This window comes from Octopus bimaculoides, chromosome 1, assembly GCF_046866305.1.
Source record: "Octopus bimaculoides isolate indiv1 chromosome 1, ASM4686630v1, whole genome shotgun sequence".
NCBI classification, from domain to species: Eukaryota; Metazoa; Mollusca; class Cephalopoda; order Octopoda; family Octopodidae; genus Octopus; species Octopus bimaculoides.
Window position 1 is genome coordinate 182985390 of NC_142928.1, and position 16958 is coordinate 183002347.

Below are 16958 nucleotides of genomic sequence, written 5' to 3' on the forward strand. Positions count from 1 at the left end.
TGTGTGTGTATGTGTATGTTTGTACTGGTGGGGACGCTTGTGTTTATAAATGGAAATAAAATATTCAATACATAAAGTGGAGTTTATATATTTCACCAGAAGCTGAAGTTTCTTGAATCATTATACAGTTTCACATTTACAAATATCCAAACAATTCAATCATTTTGAATAATTGGGAACATGAAAGTCAGAGGTAACAGTTCAAGATGTTTCAGTTTCCACAATATATCCTCCTCCTCCTCATCATCATCATTTCATGTCCGTGTTCCATGCTAGCATGAGTGGGATGGTACCACAAGAGCTGGCCAGGCCGAAGCCTGCACCAGACCTCTGTGACTGTTTTGGTAGGATTTGCAGAAATTACAGTGACTCAATGGCCAAAAGTTTCATACACCGATGAGTGTCCATGCATGAAACTCTTGGCCTTGAGCCACTCTGTAACTTCAGTTGATTAATATTATATATATTTATGTTTTGAGTTCTAGTTTCCTGTTAGTATCACGAACAAATATATGTATGCAAGAATGTACATATGTACAATATTTATAGAAAGTAAGTAGTAAAACAAATTTAGACAACCTTAAATATTAATAAAAATAAAAGTGAAGGAAATGATCATAGAACACTCAATCATTATTTGGTAAGTAACTCCTCCTTTTGAACTCAACATCAATTGATGCTATATTTTGTAGGCATAGTAAATTCAATAGTAACACTATGTAGTTATGTGTACACATACACTTATATATCTATGTGTGTATGCATACACATAGCTACTTGGATGGTAGTTCATTAAGAATATACTTTTTCTCATGTAATTTCTGTATACCATAATCTTGGCATGTGTTTCTAAGGTGAGTGAGCTGTGTTACCATTATTGTTGCTGCTGGGGGACTTTTAATTTTTTTCAGTAGTCTCTCTTAAATGTGACAAACAGATCTCTGTGGGTAAGAAGTAAGATGGTTGCTGTGGGTACCCTACTGAGCATATGGTACAAAAGAGTTTAAACAATCAAACAAAAGTCTGCTGACATTTCTTTCTGTGAGCAGCCTGTCTCTATTGGGGGACACACAGGTCTAAAAATTTCACACTTCAAATGTGTGGTCCCACTTCTAGTAACAGTAGGGAGTCAACTGGGGGAGGTGATTTTTGGTAGCTAGATTGAGCAAGGTGATTAAAAGGTAAAGTAAATGAAGAAAGTGTAGGCTCATACACAAAAATAAACATTACAAAAATTTGGAATTTCTCAAATTGGATAAAACAAAATAAATAAAGTACTTCTGCAGAATATAGAGAAAACAAATTTGAAGATTGTCGTTGACTAAGAGACTGAAATTGTACTGATTGGAGCATTGTTTTGTGAAGAAGCAAGAGAAGCTAAGTCATCAAAGTTGGAGCTACTGGCGACACTGGGAGATGCTGCAAGTTCTGTACCTCGGTCTTCCATAGCTTGGTAATCAACACTGATCTTAGAATCCAGGTATTTGATTCCACTGAAAAATATAGAGAAATACAAGAAAGAAAAGACTTCAGAAATAAATAGCAATCTGTAGCTGTACCCAGCCTTGCTGGGGTCTATTAGTACATAAAATGTATACAATTTTATGAATTCATTATACTTTGGATAAAATGATTTAAAAAAGATGCCAACAATCTTCAATTAGTCTAGGAGAGCTAATGCATTTAGAATTTTTAACATTCTGCTTATCTAGAATATGATCCAAGTTGAGTGATATAAAAATGAACAAAAAACAAATACAGAACTGGAAATAAAATTTTACTATTAAAATTTTCTTCTGTAGAAAACATGCTTTCTTCCTCCCCATTCTGAATGTTCAACTAATTTGTATAATTACACTAAATGAGTTATTTTCCTAAAAATTCAGTAAGATTTTCTCATTTCTGTTGCAATACCACAGGGCATACAGTATACTATGTTCTTATGTTTTCTGTCATGAGCTAAAAAGAAAAAAAAAACATTCAGAAAAAGTCACACAATCTATGACCTTCACAATCTCTTCACAAGATTTCAGCTACGTTAGGGATCAAACTGTAGGCTACAATTTGGAACACCTATCCATCATCATTGCCATCAACATCAGCTGCACCTGGCTTCCAATGCTGGCATGGGTTTGATGGTTTATCAGGGCCTGATAAGTCAGAAGACTGCTTATGCACCAATGCCTACTTTGGCATGGTTTCTAATACCTGGTGTCCTTCCTAACACCAGCCATTGTGTGGCATGTACCGAGTGCTTTTTTCATGATAGCAGCACTAGTGATGATCGTTGCATAACTTGCAAGATGAAAGACCCAGTGGAGCCTAGAGGGAACAGAAGAGAGAATGGGTGATGATTCTAAGCAGAGCCATAAGGGAACGGTAAGTAAGAAGGGGGGGAGCTGAAGGAGTATGGCAGGGAACAGGAGAGAGTGAATGGATTAATTGAGAAAAAGGGAGGGATAAAGTTGAAAAAGAGATGGAGTGAGTTGTGTAAAGTAGAGTTTAGGGTTGTTTATCATTAGAGGGGGTAAGAATGGACAGAAGGTGTGAAAGGAGGGGAACAGAAAGGGAGTAATAGATTAGGGTAGGGAAGGATCCTGAGAGAGTCAATAAAGAATAAAGAGATATGGTTATAGCAGTAGGTCAGAGAGGGAAAGGTGAGAACAGCGGGTGCTGAGGGAGTTCATATACAAATAAGACAATGAGGCTGGTGGAATGAGAAATGAGAGAGTAACATTTATAACTTTAGCAAGATAAAGTGAAAGTGAACTGAATTAATTTCAAATGAGATCATTAGTTCAAATGAGATAATTAATTCAGTGGAGCAGCTGTTATATCAACAGGGATACACATACAACAATATTACACTAAAACCTTGGTTTTTGTCCCAATCATTGAACTAAAATCAAGTTATGTTAAACCTAGTTAGGACTGAGAAAGGAGATCACTTGGAATCCTTTAAATTTTTTTTTATTTGTTGCTTAGTCAAAAGGAAAGGAAGTGCCCATGATGTTTTTAACCTCAAAGACTAGAGAGAGATAGAGAGGGAGAGAGAGAGAGAGAGAGTGATAGAGAGAGAGAGTGATAGAGAGAAAGAGATAGAGAGTGATAGAGAGAGAGAAGATATCTTCAACTAGAAACTTGGCCAAAAAGCTTGCAACAGAGTGGACTTTGTCAAATGCACCCAAAGGCCAAGTGTTAAACCAAATGCTATAAACAGCCAAAAATGTTCACCTCTGAAAGGTCGCTTGATCTGATAGAAATAGCAGACAAATCTCCCTCAAATCACATCCCACTGCCTTATAAAAGACAAAAGCACATTGGATAATGGAGTCCTACATCATCATCATCATCGTCGTTTAACGTCCGCTTTCCATGCTAGCATGGGTTGGACGATTTGACTGAGGACTGGTGAAACCGGATGGCAACACCAGGCTCCAATCTAATTTGGCAGAGTTTCTACAGCTGGATGCCCTTCCTAACGCCAACCACTCAGAGAGTGTAGTGGGTGCTTTTACGTGTCACCCGCACTGGCAACGATCTCACTCGAAAATCCTACGGGAGCCAGTCAGGCGGTACTGGCAACGGCCACGCTCAAAATGGTGCATCTCATGTGCCACCCGCACAAGAGCCAGTCCAGGGGCACTGGCAACGATCTTACTTGGCTTGCCGGGTCTTCTCACGCACAATCTTTAAAAATCTCATTGGTCAAGGTCAAAATACATTTGTTCATAAATCTGCTTGAGCAGAGAGACCCAGACCTAAACAACAACAACTGATGAAAGACACAAACATTGGCAGAGAGCGGAGTTTATTAGCTTGTTAACGAGTGAATATTAACAATCTGTCAGATAGTCCTCTTTGAGATAAGATATAAGATTTTAGTGCACATAATATGAGAGGTGAGAAGATGGGTTATTGTAACAACTACAAAAGTAGTTCTCAACCTGGGTCGATATGGCCCTTCTAGGGCCCAATAAGATTTTGTTGTTAAAATTTATCTGCAATAAATTAGTTATACTTCTATAATACACAAAATATTCTAACAATTTTTGTTATATAATTCCTAAGAATATTTAATTATAAAAATATATAATTTTTTAACCATTGAATGGCAAGAAAGGTCCATCTGAGTAAAACAGGAATCAAAGGGGTCTATAGGTAAAAAAAATGCTTGAGAAACACTGATCTACAGGCTTGTTTCTCAAAGTTATTTAGCTAAATTTGGCAATATCAACAACAAACATTAGTTGGCATTCATAGACTTAGATAAAGTATATACTGTCAATAAGAATATTTTGAAATAATCAAGCTAATCTTGATATGAACTATATTACTACTGTCCTGATTTTGTTACAAGTATTACAAAAACCAATATAGTTATCTTGTTTACACAACAGATGAATTCTATTTTCTTTTGTGTTGGAGAAATAGAATCAGAACAGATGAGAAATGATGAATGTATATGTATATTTTGATACAATGCTATCTCCTTTGTGATTGTGAGTCAAGTACAATCATTATTGATACCAATAAACTGCTTGCACTATTTTATTGACCCCATCAAACAGAAAGGAAAATCAAGACTTGGCAGGATTTATACTCAGAAATTCTAAACTTGTACAAAGCGAGTTAATGGAAATTATAAAAGTACTTAGAATGATGAATGATTTTATAAATGAAAGAATCTATAGTACTTCATATTAAGATATTAAATTCTTTTAAAGGGATTCAAATTGTAGGTTTCTAAGATACTATGGGCTGTTTTCTCGCTGTATTTAAATTTGGACAAGATTTTTTTTCTTAGTCTTCTATCAAACAGAAATCTAAGCCTTTAGTATTCAAATTCAAATATAATGCATGTTTGTTTTGAATTAGTCATGCATTTTCTTGTAATTCCAAGATTTCAATGATGTGATTGTTTATTTTTAGAATGATATTATAAGATTGTGTGAGAGACTGGATCTGGTCAGCTTGAACATAAAACAGGTAGACTATTTGGGCCTAATATGGCTAGTTTAAGACAGAAAACATACTTTCTCTTTGAGGCTCTGATGGCAGCAGTAATATCTGAATCTTGACTATTACCAATAGAAATTGAGGAACTGGTATAAATTATATCTCTTAGTAATTATAAATTTACAGAGAAGTTAAAAATAAGAAATATAAAAGAATAAATGAAAATCTTCTAGTTAAGATGAACTATCAAGTAATTTATCTATTTTAATAAAGAACATATTGAATAAATGAGATATAGTTTTTAGTATTTCATTAGAAATAAAAATGAGGAGATAAAATAAAATTGAAGGCAGTACTTGAATATTTAGATCGAGACCTTTGGAAATATGCTGTGTGTGAGAAGACCTGGCAAGCCAAGTGAGACCATAACCTGTGACATTTGCCAGGGGTGTAACCAGCCCACTTATGCATACCTTTCCTTCATTGGACACTAAACTCTGCTTGCTAAGACCTGCTAAGGCAAGTGAAATCGAAATCGAACCAAATTCGACGACTGGCACCCGTGCCAACTTTTCCTTCATTGGACACTAAACTCTGCTTGCTAAGACCTGCTAAGGCAAGTGAAATCGAAATCGAACCAAATTCGACGACTGGCACCCGTGCCAACCTTTCCTTCATTGGACACTAAACTCTACTTGCGAAAACCTGTTGACGCAAGTGAAGTTGAAATCGAACCAAATTCGATAACTGGCACCCGTGCCAGTGGAGTGCTAACAGCACCATCTGAGCGTGATCATTGTCAGAGCAGCTGTCTTGCTTCCGTGCTGGTGGCACGTAAAAAGCACCATTTGAGCGTCACCTTATTGGCACTTGTGCCGGTGGCACGTGAAAAAACATTCGAGCAAGGTCGTTGCCAGTGCCACTGGACTGGCTCCTGTGCAGGTGGCATGTAAAAAGCACCATTTGAGCGTGGCTGTTGCCAGTACCGCTGACTGGCCCTCATGCCGATGGTACATAAAAGCACCCACTACACTCTCAGAGTGGTTGGCGTTAGGAAGGGCATCTAGCTGTAGAAACTCTGCCAGATCAGATTGGATCCTGGTGCAGCCATCTGGTTTGCCAGTCCTCAGTCAAATCGTCCAACCCATGCTAGCATGGAAAGCGGACGTTAAATGATGATGATGATTGTAACACAAAACTCAATGATTTTTTTTAATACATCCCCCAAACATTTCAACACAAAGTAGTTCTTAACTGAAACCTTTTCCCAAATATTTGTTCAATTTTATGTCACTTATCAGGTTGGATAAGGTGGTGACTGGAACTTGTCATCAAATATATATTGCATGAAATATTTAATGACAAAATATTGCCACAAACATATCTGAAATTTTTATATATTATATAAATTCCAGTCTAGTTCACACATTTTCCAAAGCGATTGCCTTTACTTTCTCCATGAAAGAAAATTAGAGAAACATGTAATGAAATAATTTAGCAAATCCATACATGACATAAATCATTGAGAAACACCATCCACAAAACAAAACTACATCCTTCACTCTTCATTCTTCTCCTCGCCACTGCCGCTGCTACCACTGTCGTTGACATTATCATCATCATTGTTGTTACCGTCATTATAACCACCATCATCTTTGCCACTGTCTTCATCCTCCTCCTCCTCATCAGCAGTGTCGTTGTCATCATCATTTAATATTAATTTTTCATACTGGTATGGGTTGAATGGTTTGACAAGATCCAGCTTGTCAAGGTTCTAATGTCAGTTTTGGCTTGGTTTCTACAGCTGGATGCTGTTCTTCCTAACACCAACCACTTTACAAAGTGTATTGGGTGTCTTTTTTATTTTATTTTAATTTTTTGTGTGTGTTAGCAGCACTAGTGAGGTTGCCAAGTAACTCGCAATATGCCTAAGATTGTCCTTCCATCACACTTCAGCCCCTCAAAACCTGCCATAGAACCATCACCTTTCCTCCCCTTCTCAAATACCCCACCCCATTTAGTCAAGGAAGGTTTTCCATTCGCTATATTTAAAATTATATAGACAGAGTGGCACAAAAGAATGGGATTGTTCAGAAAAATTAATGCTTCGCTGTTGAGGTCAAAAGATCAAAACATGTCAGGAGTTATTGCTCAAATAATTAAAATAGCACTCATTAGTGAATGACTGATATTGTGTTTGTTGTTATTTTTTGTTAGCTTTTTTAATAATAAATGTACTAACATGAAAATATTGGTAGAGTGTATGTGTGTATATTGTGTATATATATACTTTGCATGTACCATGCCCTCGTTGTTGGTTTTTTCTTCGTTTTTTTTTTTGATTAATTATATATATATACATATATATATATATATATATATTATGGAGATGTACTTGCATAGTAAGTGACTTGATCTGAGATTGTGTGCTGAAACAAAAACAATTGCAGCATGGAAGGTGTTTATAAGCCATTTAAAAACACACAAAAACCATTAGATTCACTTCAACATTTAAATTTAATTTGTCAAAATATTTTTGCTGTTTTGAAACTGCGACCTGTTCATTGACAAAACATGTTTGTATATATATATCATATATATATATATATATATATATATATATATATATATATATATATATATATATATATATATATATATAGATATCATTCAATTAATATATGTATGCATGTGTATGTATATATGCATGCATGTATTAATTGAATGACAAAGAAACAGTTAATTCATATTATGCACTGTACTTGCCTAACATTATTCTGAAGCATATGTATATTGAGTTTGAACAATAGGTTATTAGTATTGCTATGCCTAAGTGAAAGCATTATATATATATATATATATACATAGTTCCAAAGAAAGAGCAGAAGGTTTATTGTAACAAATATCTTCTGTTGCTTATAATCACAATACTTTAACAAGTGCACCTATCATTTCACAATAGATATAAAGAAGTCAGTTAGAAATTAGACAATGCCTTAAGCAATCTAGAATTAATTATTTGATTTGAGAGAGAGGGGGGGGGGGTGAGTTTCCAAGGAAAAACAAGTTGTTTAACCCTGGGCTATCCATAATTAGGTAGATTTATGATCAAAAGTATGCCAGCTATTTCCCTCTCATCTTTTTAAAATGTATCTACGACTACATTACTGATCTATCCTTCCTTGTTTAAGATACTAGGGTTTGATTGAGAAGTAATTTGAGTGGTATTTCTATCACATTAAACAACCACAAAGTAGTTCCTCTAGTTCAAATAAAATTGAGTTTACTAAGTAGCCATTACTCTGAAGATGTCTAAAACCAAAACCAAATAGATTTGCCTTTCAATTTTTCTTTTAGTTTAATCAAATTAATACAACTTTCTTCACATAAATCTGACAAGACAATAGAAAAAGTGGTCACCATTAGACTGCTAATGAGCTATCTAAGTGTGTATCATCATCATCATCATTTTGAAGTTCACTTTTTCATGCTTGCATGGGTCAGAAGGAATTTGTTGAGGAAGATTTTCTATAACTGAATGTCCTTCATGTCACCAACCATCACCTGTTTCCAAGTAAAACAATATTTTCCTGTGGCCAGACATGTTTCCACAGAAGATTGGAACAAAGGACACTGCTTGTATGACAGTGACATTTATTTACGACCATCACACAATGTCAAGACAAAGGGACACCCACACACAAGTGTGTGTGTGTGCGTTGGTGTGTGATGGGCTTCTTTCAGTTTCCATCTATCAAATTCACTTACAAGGTTTTGGTTTGCCTGAGGCTATAGAAAAAGACATTTGCCCAACGTGCTACACAGTGGGACTGAACCTGGAACCAAATGGTTAGAAAGCACGCTTCTTAAACACACAGTCATGTCTGCATTTGGCCATATAAATCCTATATTTATTTTTTTGACTGCTGCCTTAAAAAAAAAGAATAACAATACAAAAATAAAAACATGCCTCCTCCACCCCCATTCCTGTTTCTAAGAAAACATTTTTTGTGAGAAATTGATTAAATTCTTGAGATACTTACAGTGTAAATCCTGCAGGTATAAGTAATATTATGGCTGCTACTATAAATATAAAACCGGTATAAAACCTCAGGGTGCTGGCATAAATGACCGTAAATATCAAAGGTGACAAGAAGTGAATCAAACTCTCGGCACAATGCATCAGAGCGAAGAGGGAACCTGCAAAAGATAGGTTTTTATTGTATATAAAAAAGTGTACATATAGGTATTAGTTACAAATATGATGTACAGGATGTGATACAATATACAAGAATTAATGTCTACACAGATATATGAGCAAGCTTTCATATAGTCACTGCATCCACACATTTAGTCACCCAGAAATTTCTAGATACATTAGAAACAGTATTCAATCACCTTCCCTTAGTCCTAACTCTGAGTTGGGTGGCCAAATATTTATTTCAAATTTTGGTACAAAACCAGCAATTTTGGGGTCGTGCGTAAGTTGATTACATTGACCCAAGTATTCAATTGCCACTCATTTTATTGACCCCTCCCCACAAGGATGAAGTCAACCTCAGCAGGATTTGAACTCTGAATGTAAAGACAGACAAAATGCCACTAAGCATTCTGTCCAGTGTGCTAATGATTTTGCCAGCTCACTGCCTGCAGGTTGTCAAATATTAGTTTCAAAATTTGACATAAGGCCAGAAATGTTGAGGGAGGGTAAGTCAATTACATCAACCCCAGTGCACAACATTATATAGGGTAGATGGGAGTAGCTGGGCAAAAACATTACAGTAATGGGAAGGTTGAGCAAACTCTCTAGATACATAAAGGTGAACATAAGAGAGGACATAGGAGAGGGTGGATAGTTTCATAAGAGATGACTTATTTGGTGAGCTTACAATACGATAGATCCTTCTTGAGTCACATGGACTCATAAGGCCAGTTATCTGGTTTCTGTGATGCATATACTCCCTCCTGGATAAGACACTAGTCCATCGCAGGATTACTCATTGTTACCAGCTGAGTGGACTGAAACAATATAAAATGAAGTATTTTGCTCAAGTAAACACACCATGTTGTTTGGTCCAGGAATCAAAACCATGTGTCTGACACCTTAACCACTAAGCCATGCACATTTACATTGAGTGTACAATAGCTAGGTCTGAAATCTTTCAAGTGTTCTAGTATCTATAATGTACTAGGATTAATGGCTAAGAAGTGAAAAATGCGATTATATTTGGAATACTGTGTTTTTGAATCATCATCAAAACTTGATTGGTTACATGTAACTTCATTAGTTTGTCTGTTCGAAGTTGATTAAGATGGTACAACAACAATGGTGCTAATTTCTTATAAGTCTATTTTAAGTAAGATTCTTCATATACTATTTTCAATTCACTTTTAATTCAGCCACATTCTTTGTACTGTTTCAATGAAAAAGAAAATCCTTCCAGAACATAAAATGGTACTGCTTCCAATACTTACAAAAAAAAAAAAAAAAAAAAAATCATCTTTCCTAAAATATCTTTTTATAATTAAATAACTTTAATGAATGGTAAGTATAATTTTCCTTCAAAGAATTAGTCATAATTTTCTGGCTCTGAAGAGATATTTAAAGAGTTGGAAAGCTGTACTAGCTGTAGCCATAAATTTCACACCTGCAAAATTGGTCAATATATATATATATTGTCACATAAAAATCTTACCTTGATCAGTTGGGTGTATACCACGAGAGACAATGGCACGCATCATTGGAAAAGGAAGTAATTGGAACGCAAGGAGTAGAATAGCTGTCAGATAAAACAGAAAATAATGTCAGATATTAAAAAAACAAAAACAAAAAGAAACAAAAAACAAAACAAAACAAAAAGAAAACAAAAAAAAAACCAACCCAAACATTTCAATATGATTTTCAGAAATAAAAAAAGGAAAAATTTAAATATTCTGTATTGACATTATACCACATTGGAGAAAAAGCAAATATTTTACATATTTTAAAATTGGTTTCTGTGTTAGGACTGCAACAATAATAATGGTCTTGGTTGATTATTGACTCCAGTACTTAGGTCTGGTATTTATTTTATTGAATGGTTAAATCCATCCTGATGTAAAGGTATGTAGTATATATTACAAAGTTCCTCAAGACATCAATTAGCTGGTGTGCAGAATTACATATCTCTCTCTCTCTTTTTCACACACACACACACACACACACACACACACACACACACACACACACACACACACACACACACTCTCTCTCTCTCTTCATCATTATTGCTTTCATATCCCTTTTCCATGCTTGCATGGGTCAGATGGAATTTGTTGAGTCAGATTTCCTGTGGTTGGATGCCCAGCCTGTTGCTAACCCTCATCTGTTCCAAGTAAGGTCATTTCCCCCACCATGGCTTGACATGTTTTTACAGAAGATTGGAAATGAGGGACACCACATGTGTGATGGTGACACTCATTTACAACAATCATGTGATGTCAAGACAAGGAAACACTAACACACACACACACAAAGGGCTTCTTTCAGTTTCCACCTACTAAATCCACTCACAAGGCTTTAGTTGACCTGAGGCTATAGTAAAAGACACTTGCCCAAGGCGCCACACTGTGAAATTGAACCTGGAGCCAAGTGGTTTGCCAGCAAGCTTCTTAACCACACAGTCTGTAAATATGCAATCAAATGCTTTTCTTTCTTACTTTAACGTATTGAACATGATAATGAAAGAAAGTAAAACTATAGGAAACAATATTTTTTTCAAATTACAGATATGTACACATTGTGCATTGATTCTGCATTAAGCAATCTTGAAAGAAATTCTTTTGGTTCTATTTTTTCCCACTTCTATAGTACACAAACTAAAAAGTTGTCCAGTTTTTCAAAACTCTCCTAAAATCTATCTTTTCTTCTCTGGTTTCATTCCTAAGCTTTTCTAGTTCTTTATTACTTTGCTAATGCAGTTGCTCTTTCTTGAAAAGAGTCAGTGATATCGTTAAACTCCTTACTTCTCTTCTTATTTCTTTTTTTATAAATGCCAGGTCTGGAGGAAGAGTTGGTGCCCATGGTTTTTACAAGCCCCCCCAATACCAGTGAGGTTGATACCATTTATGTTTTTCTTGAACCTTTGTAAATCAATACCTGTGGGAAAGATATGAGCAGTGATGGAATTCCAGAGGGTGGACATTCTGGGGAGGAAGGACTGGCCATAGTAATTAATATAGGGCTGGGAGACTTGGATGCGATAAGGGTGCAAGGTGGAAAAAAGATGAGCAGGGAAGAAAGAAATGCTGGAGTAGAGATAACACGGAGTAGAGATAGCAGTTCCAAGGGGAAGAAACCATTATAGGAGCAGTAGAAAAGATGGAGTGAGGAGAGGAGACAGCTTATTTGTGAGTCAGAGGTTGGAGTATGTCTGTGAGTGACTTTATGCCAGTCAGTTGAGTGGCCCAGATTTGGATGTCTATATGTGCCTTTTCTCGATGTCCATATGTGCAAAAGTAGCACCGACTCAGACATGAGTAATACTTTATTGTGGACCTCACTTGAGCTTTGTACAGTATTAACAGTTGGTGGGGGTTTAGGTACTTTCTGGTCTTGAAGTAAAGGGCCAATCATTGGAAGGCAACCCTTGCTATTTAGGGACATGCATTCACCAGCAGCGATCCATAGTAAGACCCAACAACTGGAGTGATTTTGAGGGCTCTATCTGAATGATACTCATGATTAAGGTGAGGAGGGAAGTAAGGAAGTTTTCATGATATGAGTAGTGTTAGTGTTTTCTTGTTGAAAGAGGTAAGATGAGCTTGTCCTCAATGGAGAGTGCTTTCAAGATTTGTGTTCATGGAGCCAATGTATGTTTGATATGTGGTATTTAAGTTGCAAGTACATGATTCATAGAGACAGAATGTTAGGGAAGAGTAATGAGTAGTGTCATCTGCATAAAAGTGGATATAGTAAGATGTGGTGGCAAATGTTACTGCCAGCACATCTTACCTTATTTTTTTAATTTTATTCTATCATATATTTTTTTAGAAATGTTTTTGCAGGGTTTCTATGGTTTTAATACTGGAGATTATGAATCTAGAAAAAAGAAAAAAAAAGAAATCTTTCTGATTCTACATAATTTTTTCCCCAAATTCAATTTCCCAATAATTGTATGTGTATGACAGAGATTTATAGTACAACTCTATCAGATCACTTAGCTTGTAATTATTAAATCCACTTTCACGAAAAAAAAAAAAAAATTTTTAATGGTATCATTATTGATTCTATTTGTGTGTGTATGGGAGGTTTATGGTTCAATTTCATCTGATCACTTGTCTTTCTGTTGTAATTATTAAAACCATTATCCTTGAAAGAAAATATATTTTAATGGTAGTGTTATTAATGTCTAACAATTTTTCTGAATGCAGAAGTAAAAGTCTTCAGAGTAAAGAGTTTGCTGCAAGAACTGCTGAATGTTTTCTCAAGTTGAGATGTCATAGAAAGTCTGTATTGCTTTCAGAATTAGGAGTCACTAATTTCAAGGAAACTGTAATAATTTTCAATGAAAAGATCAAGTAGAAAATCATATCATGTGCTAGAAATATGTGTCAGTTACCATTTTAAAAGATACTCAAGAACAAGGTTTCTTTTCAATTTTTTTTCCAACATTTATTAATTTTACTGAACAAGGAAAAAATTTTGTTGCATAGATGTATTATCATCAACACTCAACAATAAATATTTACAATGACATTCAAAAGTTCAATGAATTCAGCAGATATTGAGAATTTAGACAAAATAAAATACCTTACAGTTCAACTTCATAATTTGAAATATATTAGAATAATTAGGAATGTACTAGAATATATTAGAAATATATTAGAATATATTAGAAATATATTAGAATTCCGGGTAGAGGTAGGGGTCCACCAAGGTTCCGTCCTCAGCCCCCTATTATTTACCATAGTCCTCCAGGCAATCACAGAGGAGTTCAAGACAGGTTGCCCCTGGGAGCTCCTCTATGCTGATGACCTTGCCCTAATTGCGGAGTCACTATCAGAACTAGAGGAGAAGTTTCAGGTGTGGAAGCAAGGTCTAGAATTGAAGGGCCTTAGAGTCAACCTAGCTAAAACCAAAATCCTAATAAGTAGGAAGGTAGATAAAACACAAACCCCTTCAGGTAGATGGCCCTGCTCAGTATGTAGAAAAGGAGTAGGTAGTAACTCTATAAGATGTACCCGGTGCAAGCTATGGACACATAAGAGGTGCAGCAACATCAAAGGCAGGTTAACTAGCAAGTTAGTTTTTGTTTGTGGCAGATGCTCAGGTGCAATAAAGACTGCAAACAAACAGGAAACAACTTCTATCTCATTCCAGGGTGAAAAACTAGAGGTAGTCGATAGCTTCCGCTATCTGGGCGACCAAGTTAGTAGTGGGGGTGGGTGCGCTGAAAGTGTAGCTGCTAGAATAAGAATAGCCTGGGCAAAGTTTAGAGAGCTCTTACCCCTGCTGGTGACAAAGGGACTCTCACTCAGAGTAAAAGGCAGACTGTATGACGCATGCGTACGAACAACCATGCTACATGGCAGTGAAACATGGGCTGTAACTGCTGAGGACATACGTAAGCTCGCAAGGAATGAAGCCAGTATGCTCCGTTGGATGTGTAATGTCAATGTGAATACCCGTCAGAGTGTAAGTATCCTGAGAGAAAAGCTGAACATTAGAAGCATCAGTTGTGGCGTGCAAGAGAGACGATTGCGCTGGTATGGACATGTGGTGAGAATGGAGGAGGATAGCTGCGTGAAAAAGTGCCACACCCTAACAGTTGAGGGAACCCGTGGAAGAGGTAGGCCCAGGAAGACCTGGGCTGAGGTGGTGAGGCAAGACCTTCGTACATTGGGCCTCACCGAGGCGATGACTACGGACCGAGACCTTTGGAAATGGGCTGTGCGTGAGAAGACCCGGCAAGCCAAGTAAGATCGTTGCCAGTGCCCCTGGACTGGTTCTTGTGCGGGTGGCACATGAGATGCACCATTTTGAGCGTGGCCGTTGCCAGTACCGCCTGACTGGCTCCTGTAGGATTTTCGAGCGAGATCGTTGCCAGTGCCCCTGGACTGGCTTGTGCGGGTGGCACATAAAAGACACCATTTCGAGCGTGGCCGTTTTCGTGCGGGTGACACGTAAAAGCACCCACTACACTCTCTGAGTGGTTGGCGTTAGGAAGGGCATCCAGCTGTAGAAACTCTGCCAAATCAGACTGGAGCCTGGTGTTGCCATCCGGTTTCACCAGTCCTCAGTCAAATCGTCCAACCCATGCTAGCATGGAAAGCGGACGTTAAACGATGATGATGATGATGATGATGATATTAGAATAATTTGAAATGTATTAGAATAATTAGAAACAAAAAAAATATTTTAGAAAATTTTTACAGTTCATTGCAATAGCGAGAGTATGTGAAAAATGTTAGCCATTACACAGCTAGCAAATCCATACTTTCTGGCTGAAGAACACTTAAATACAAACACACAACTGTTGTTAAAAGTCAACAGGTTGCAGATTTCTGTGTCATTGTAGAGCACAAGAGAGAATACTAGTAATTTGTTTAGAGAAAGTAGTAGTCTCTTTCTATGTGTGATTCTTGTAGCTTTTATAATCTTTTCTTAAACCCTTTGCTCCCAAGGGAACATAGGCTGTCAATGATTTTTCTCTTGCTCTTGACTCTGAGCTGCCTTATTTTTTTTTCTCTAGGTTTTGTTGGTTTTTAATTGTCATTGATGTTTCTGTAATTTTATTTTTTTCTCAGTAGAAGTGATGACCCTGTGAAAATCCATTTTTACCACTGGGGAGAGGTGACCCATATTAATCTGGCCTTGAGGCACACAAGCTACCACACATTAACAAGGATTGGATCTTGTGATGGTTTTATAATCTCACCATCCTCAAAATTGGTTCCAAGAATTTGATATTTTTAACATGTTTAATTGGTTAAATAAAAACATCAATTTAAACCAAATGAAAATAATGCAGTGGTTTGTGAAATGTGTGGACAGTACAGGGCAGCCAGGCAGCCATTTTATATACATGTGTTTGCTGCTGTTGAAAGTATGTTCATCCTTAATTGATCATTATCATTTAGCATCTATATTTGATGCTTGCATGGTTCTGAAAGAGCAGAGGTTTGTGTCAAGCTCCAAGTCTGTTTTGATATGGTTTCTACAATTGGATGCCCTTCTAAATGCCAAACACTTTTACAGAGTGTACTGGGTATTTTTTTTATGTCATTAATACTAATGAGGTTGCCAAGAAGCTTGCAAGACACAATCCTTTGATTGAGGTGGGTGTAATAATCAGGGAGGTAACTCATGCCAAATGTTGAGGAACAAAAAAAAAAAAAAAAGGGTGTGCTGCTGTAGAGGAGATAGCAACCCCAGCTGGAAATGGAAAGAAAATGGTGGTGATGAGGGTTATGATATACTCTCGAGGTACAAAATGTTGAATGTGAAAGGAATGGGGACAGAGGAACTGTTGAGGGAGACAGGTGCAGAGGCTCAGGTAAAAAATAAGAGCGACCAGTTTGGCTACAATACAGGGCAGCCAAACCCATACCATGCTACTAACATCATGTTCATTATCAAATGTCTGTTTTACTGTTTTCAACTACTCCAGTTTCTAAGATGTATTTACAAAAAGGACATAAAATTTGTCACCATTTAAATCCCAAGTTCTGTGTCTGTCTTTTTGTTGCTAAGCAATATGACTGGAAGTGTCTAGGTGTCGACAGCAATGACTCTCTTATTAATACAATGACAGCCAATAAATACTATTACAAAATAATTGAAAATTTCTAAATAATATTTTGAATATGCAAATGAAGTCTTAGGTAAACATGATATCAATAAGAAATTAATTATTCATTATTGTTGTTTAACAAAGATAATAACAGTCCAGTGGTGAAAGGTTTTCTATTAATGATTATTATGAATTCATATCATATCATTTATATATATATATATA

At 36.4% G+C, this 16958-nt stretch overlaps 1 protein-coding gene across 1 annotated transcript in view; it reads right to left on the reverse strand.

The window, feature by feature from the left end:
• Positions 1-1146: 1146 nt before the first annotated feature.
• Positions 1147-16958, reverse strand: part of LOC106873029 (proton-coupled folate transporter) — a 59326-nt gene continuing 43514 nt past the window's right edge. The window contains exons 2-4 of the mRNA XM_014920233.3: positions 10656-10739; positions 9003-9159; positions 1147-1493 (exon numbers count right to left, since the gene is read on the reverse strand). Of these exons, the coding sequence (XP_014775719.1) occupies positions 1322-1493; positions 9003-9159; positions 10656-10739 (413 nt within the window). The 3' untranslated portion in view covers positions 1147-1321. The remainder of the gene's footprint in view (positions 1494-9002; positions 9160-10655; positions 10740-16958) is intronic.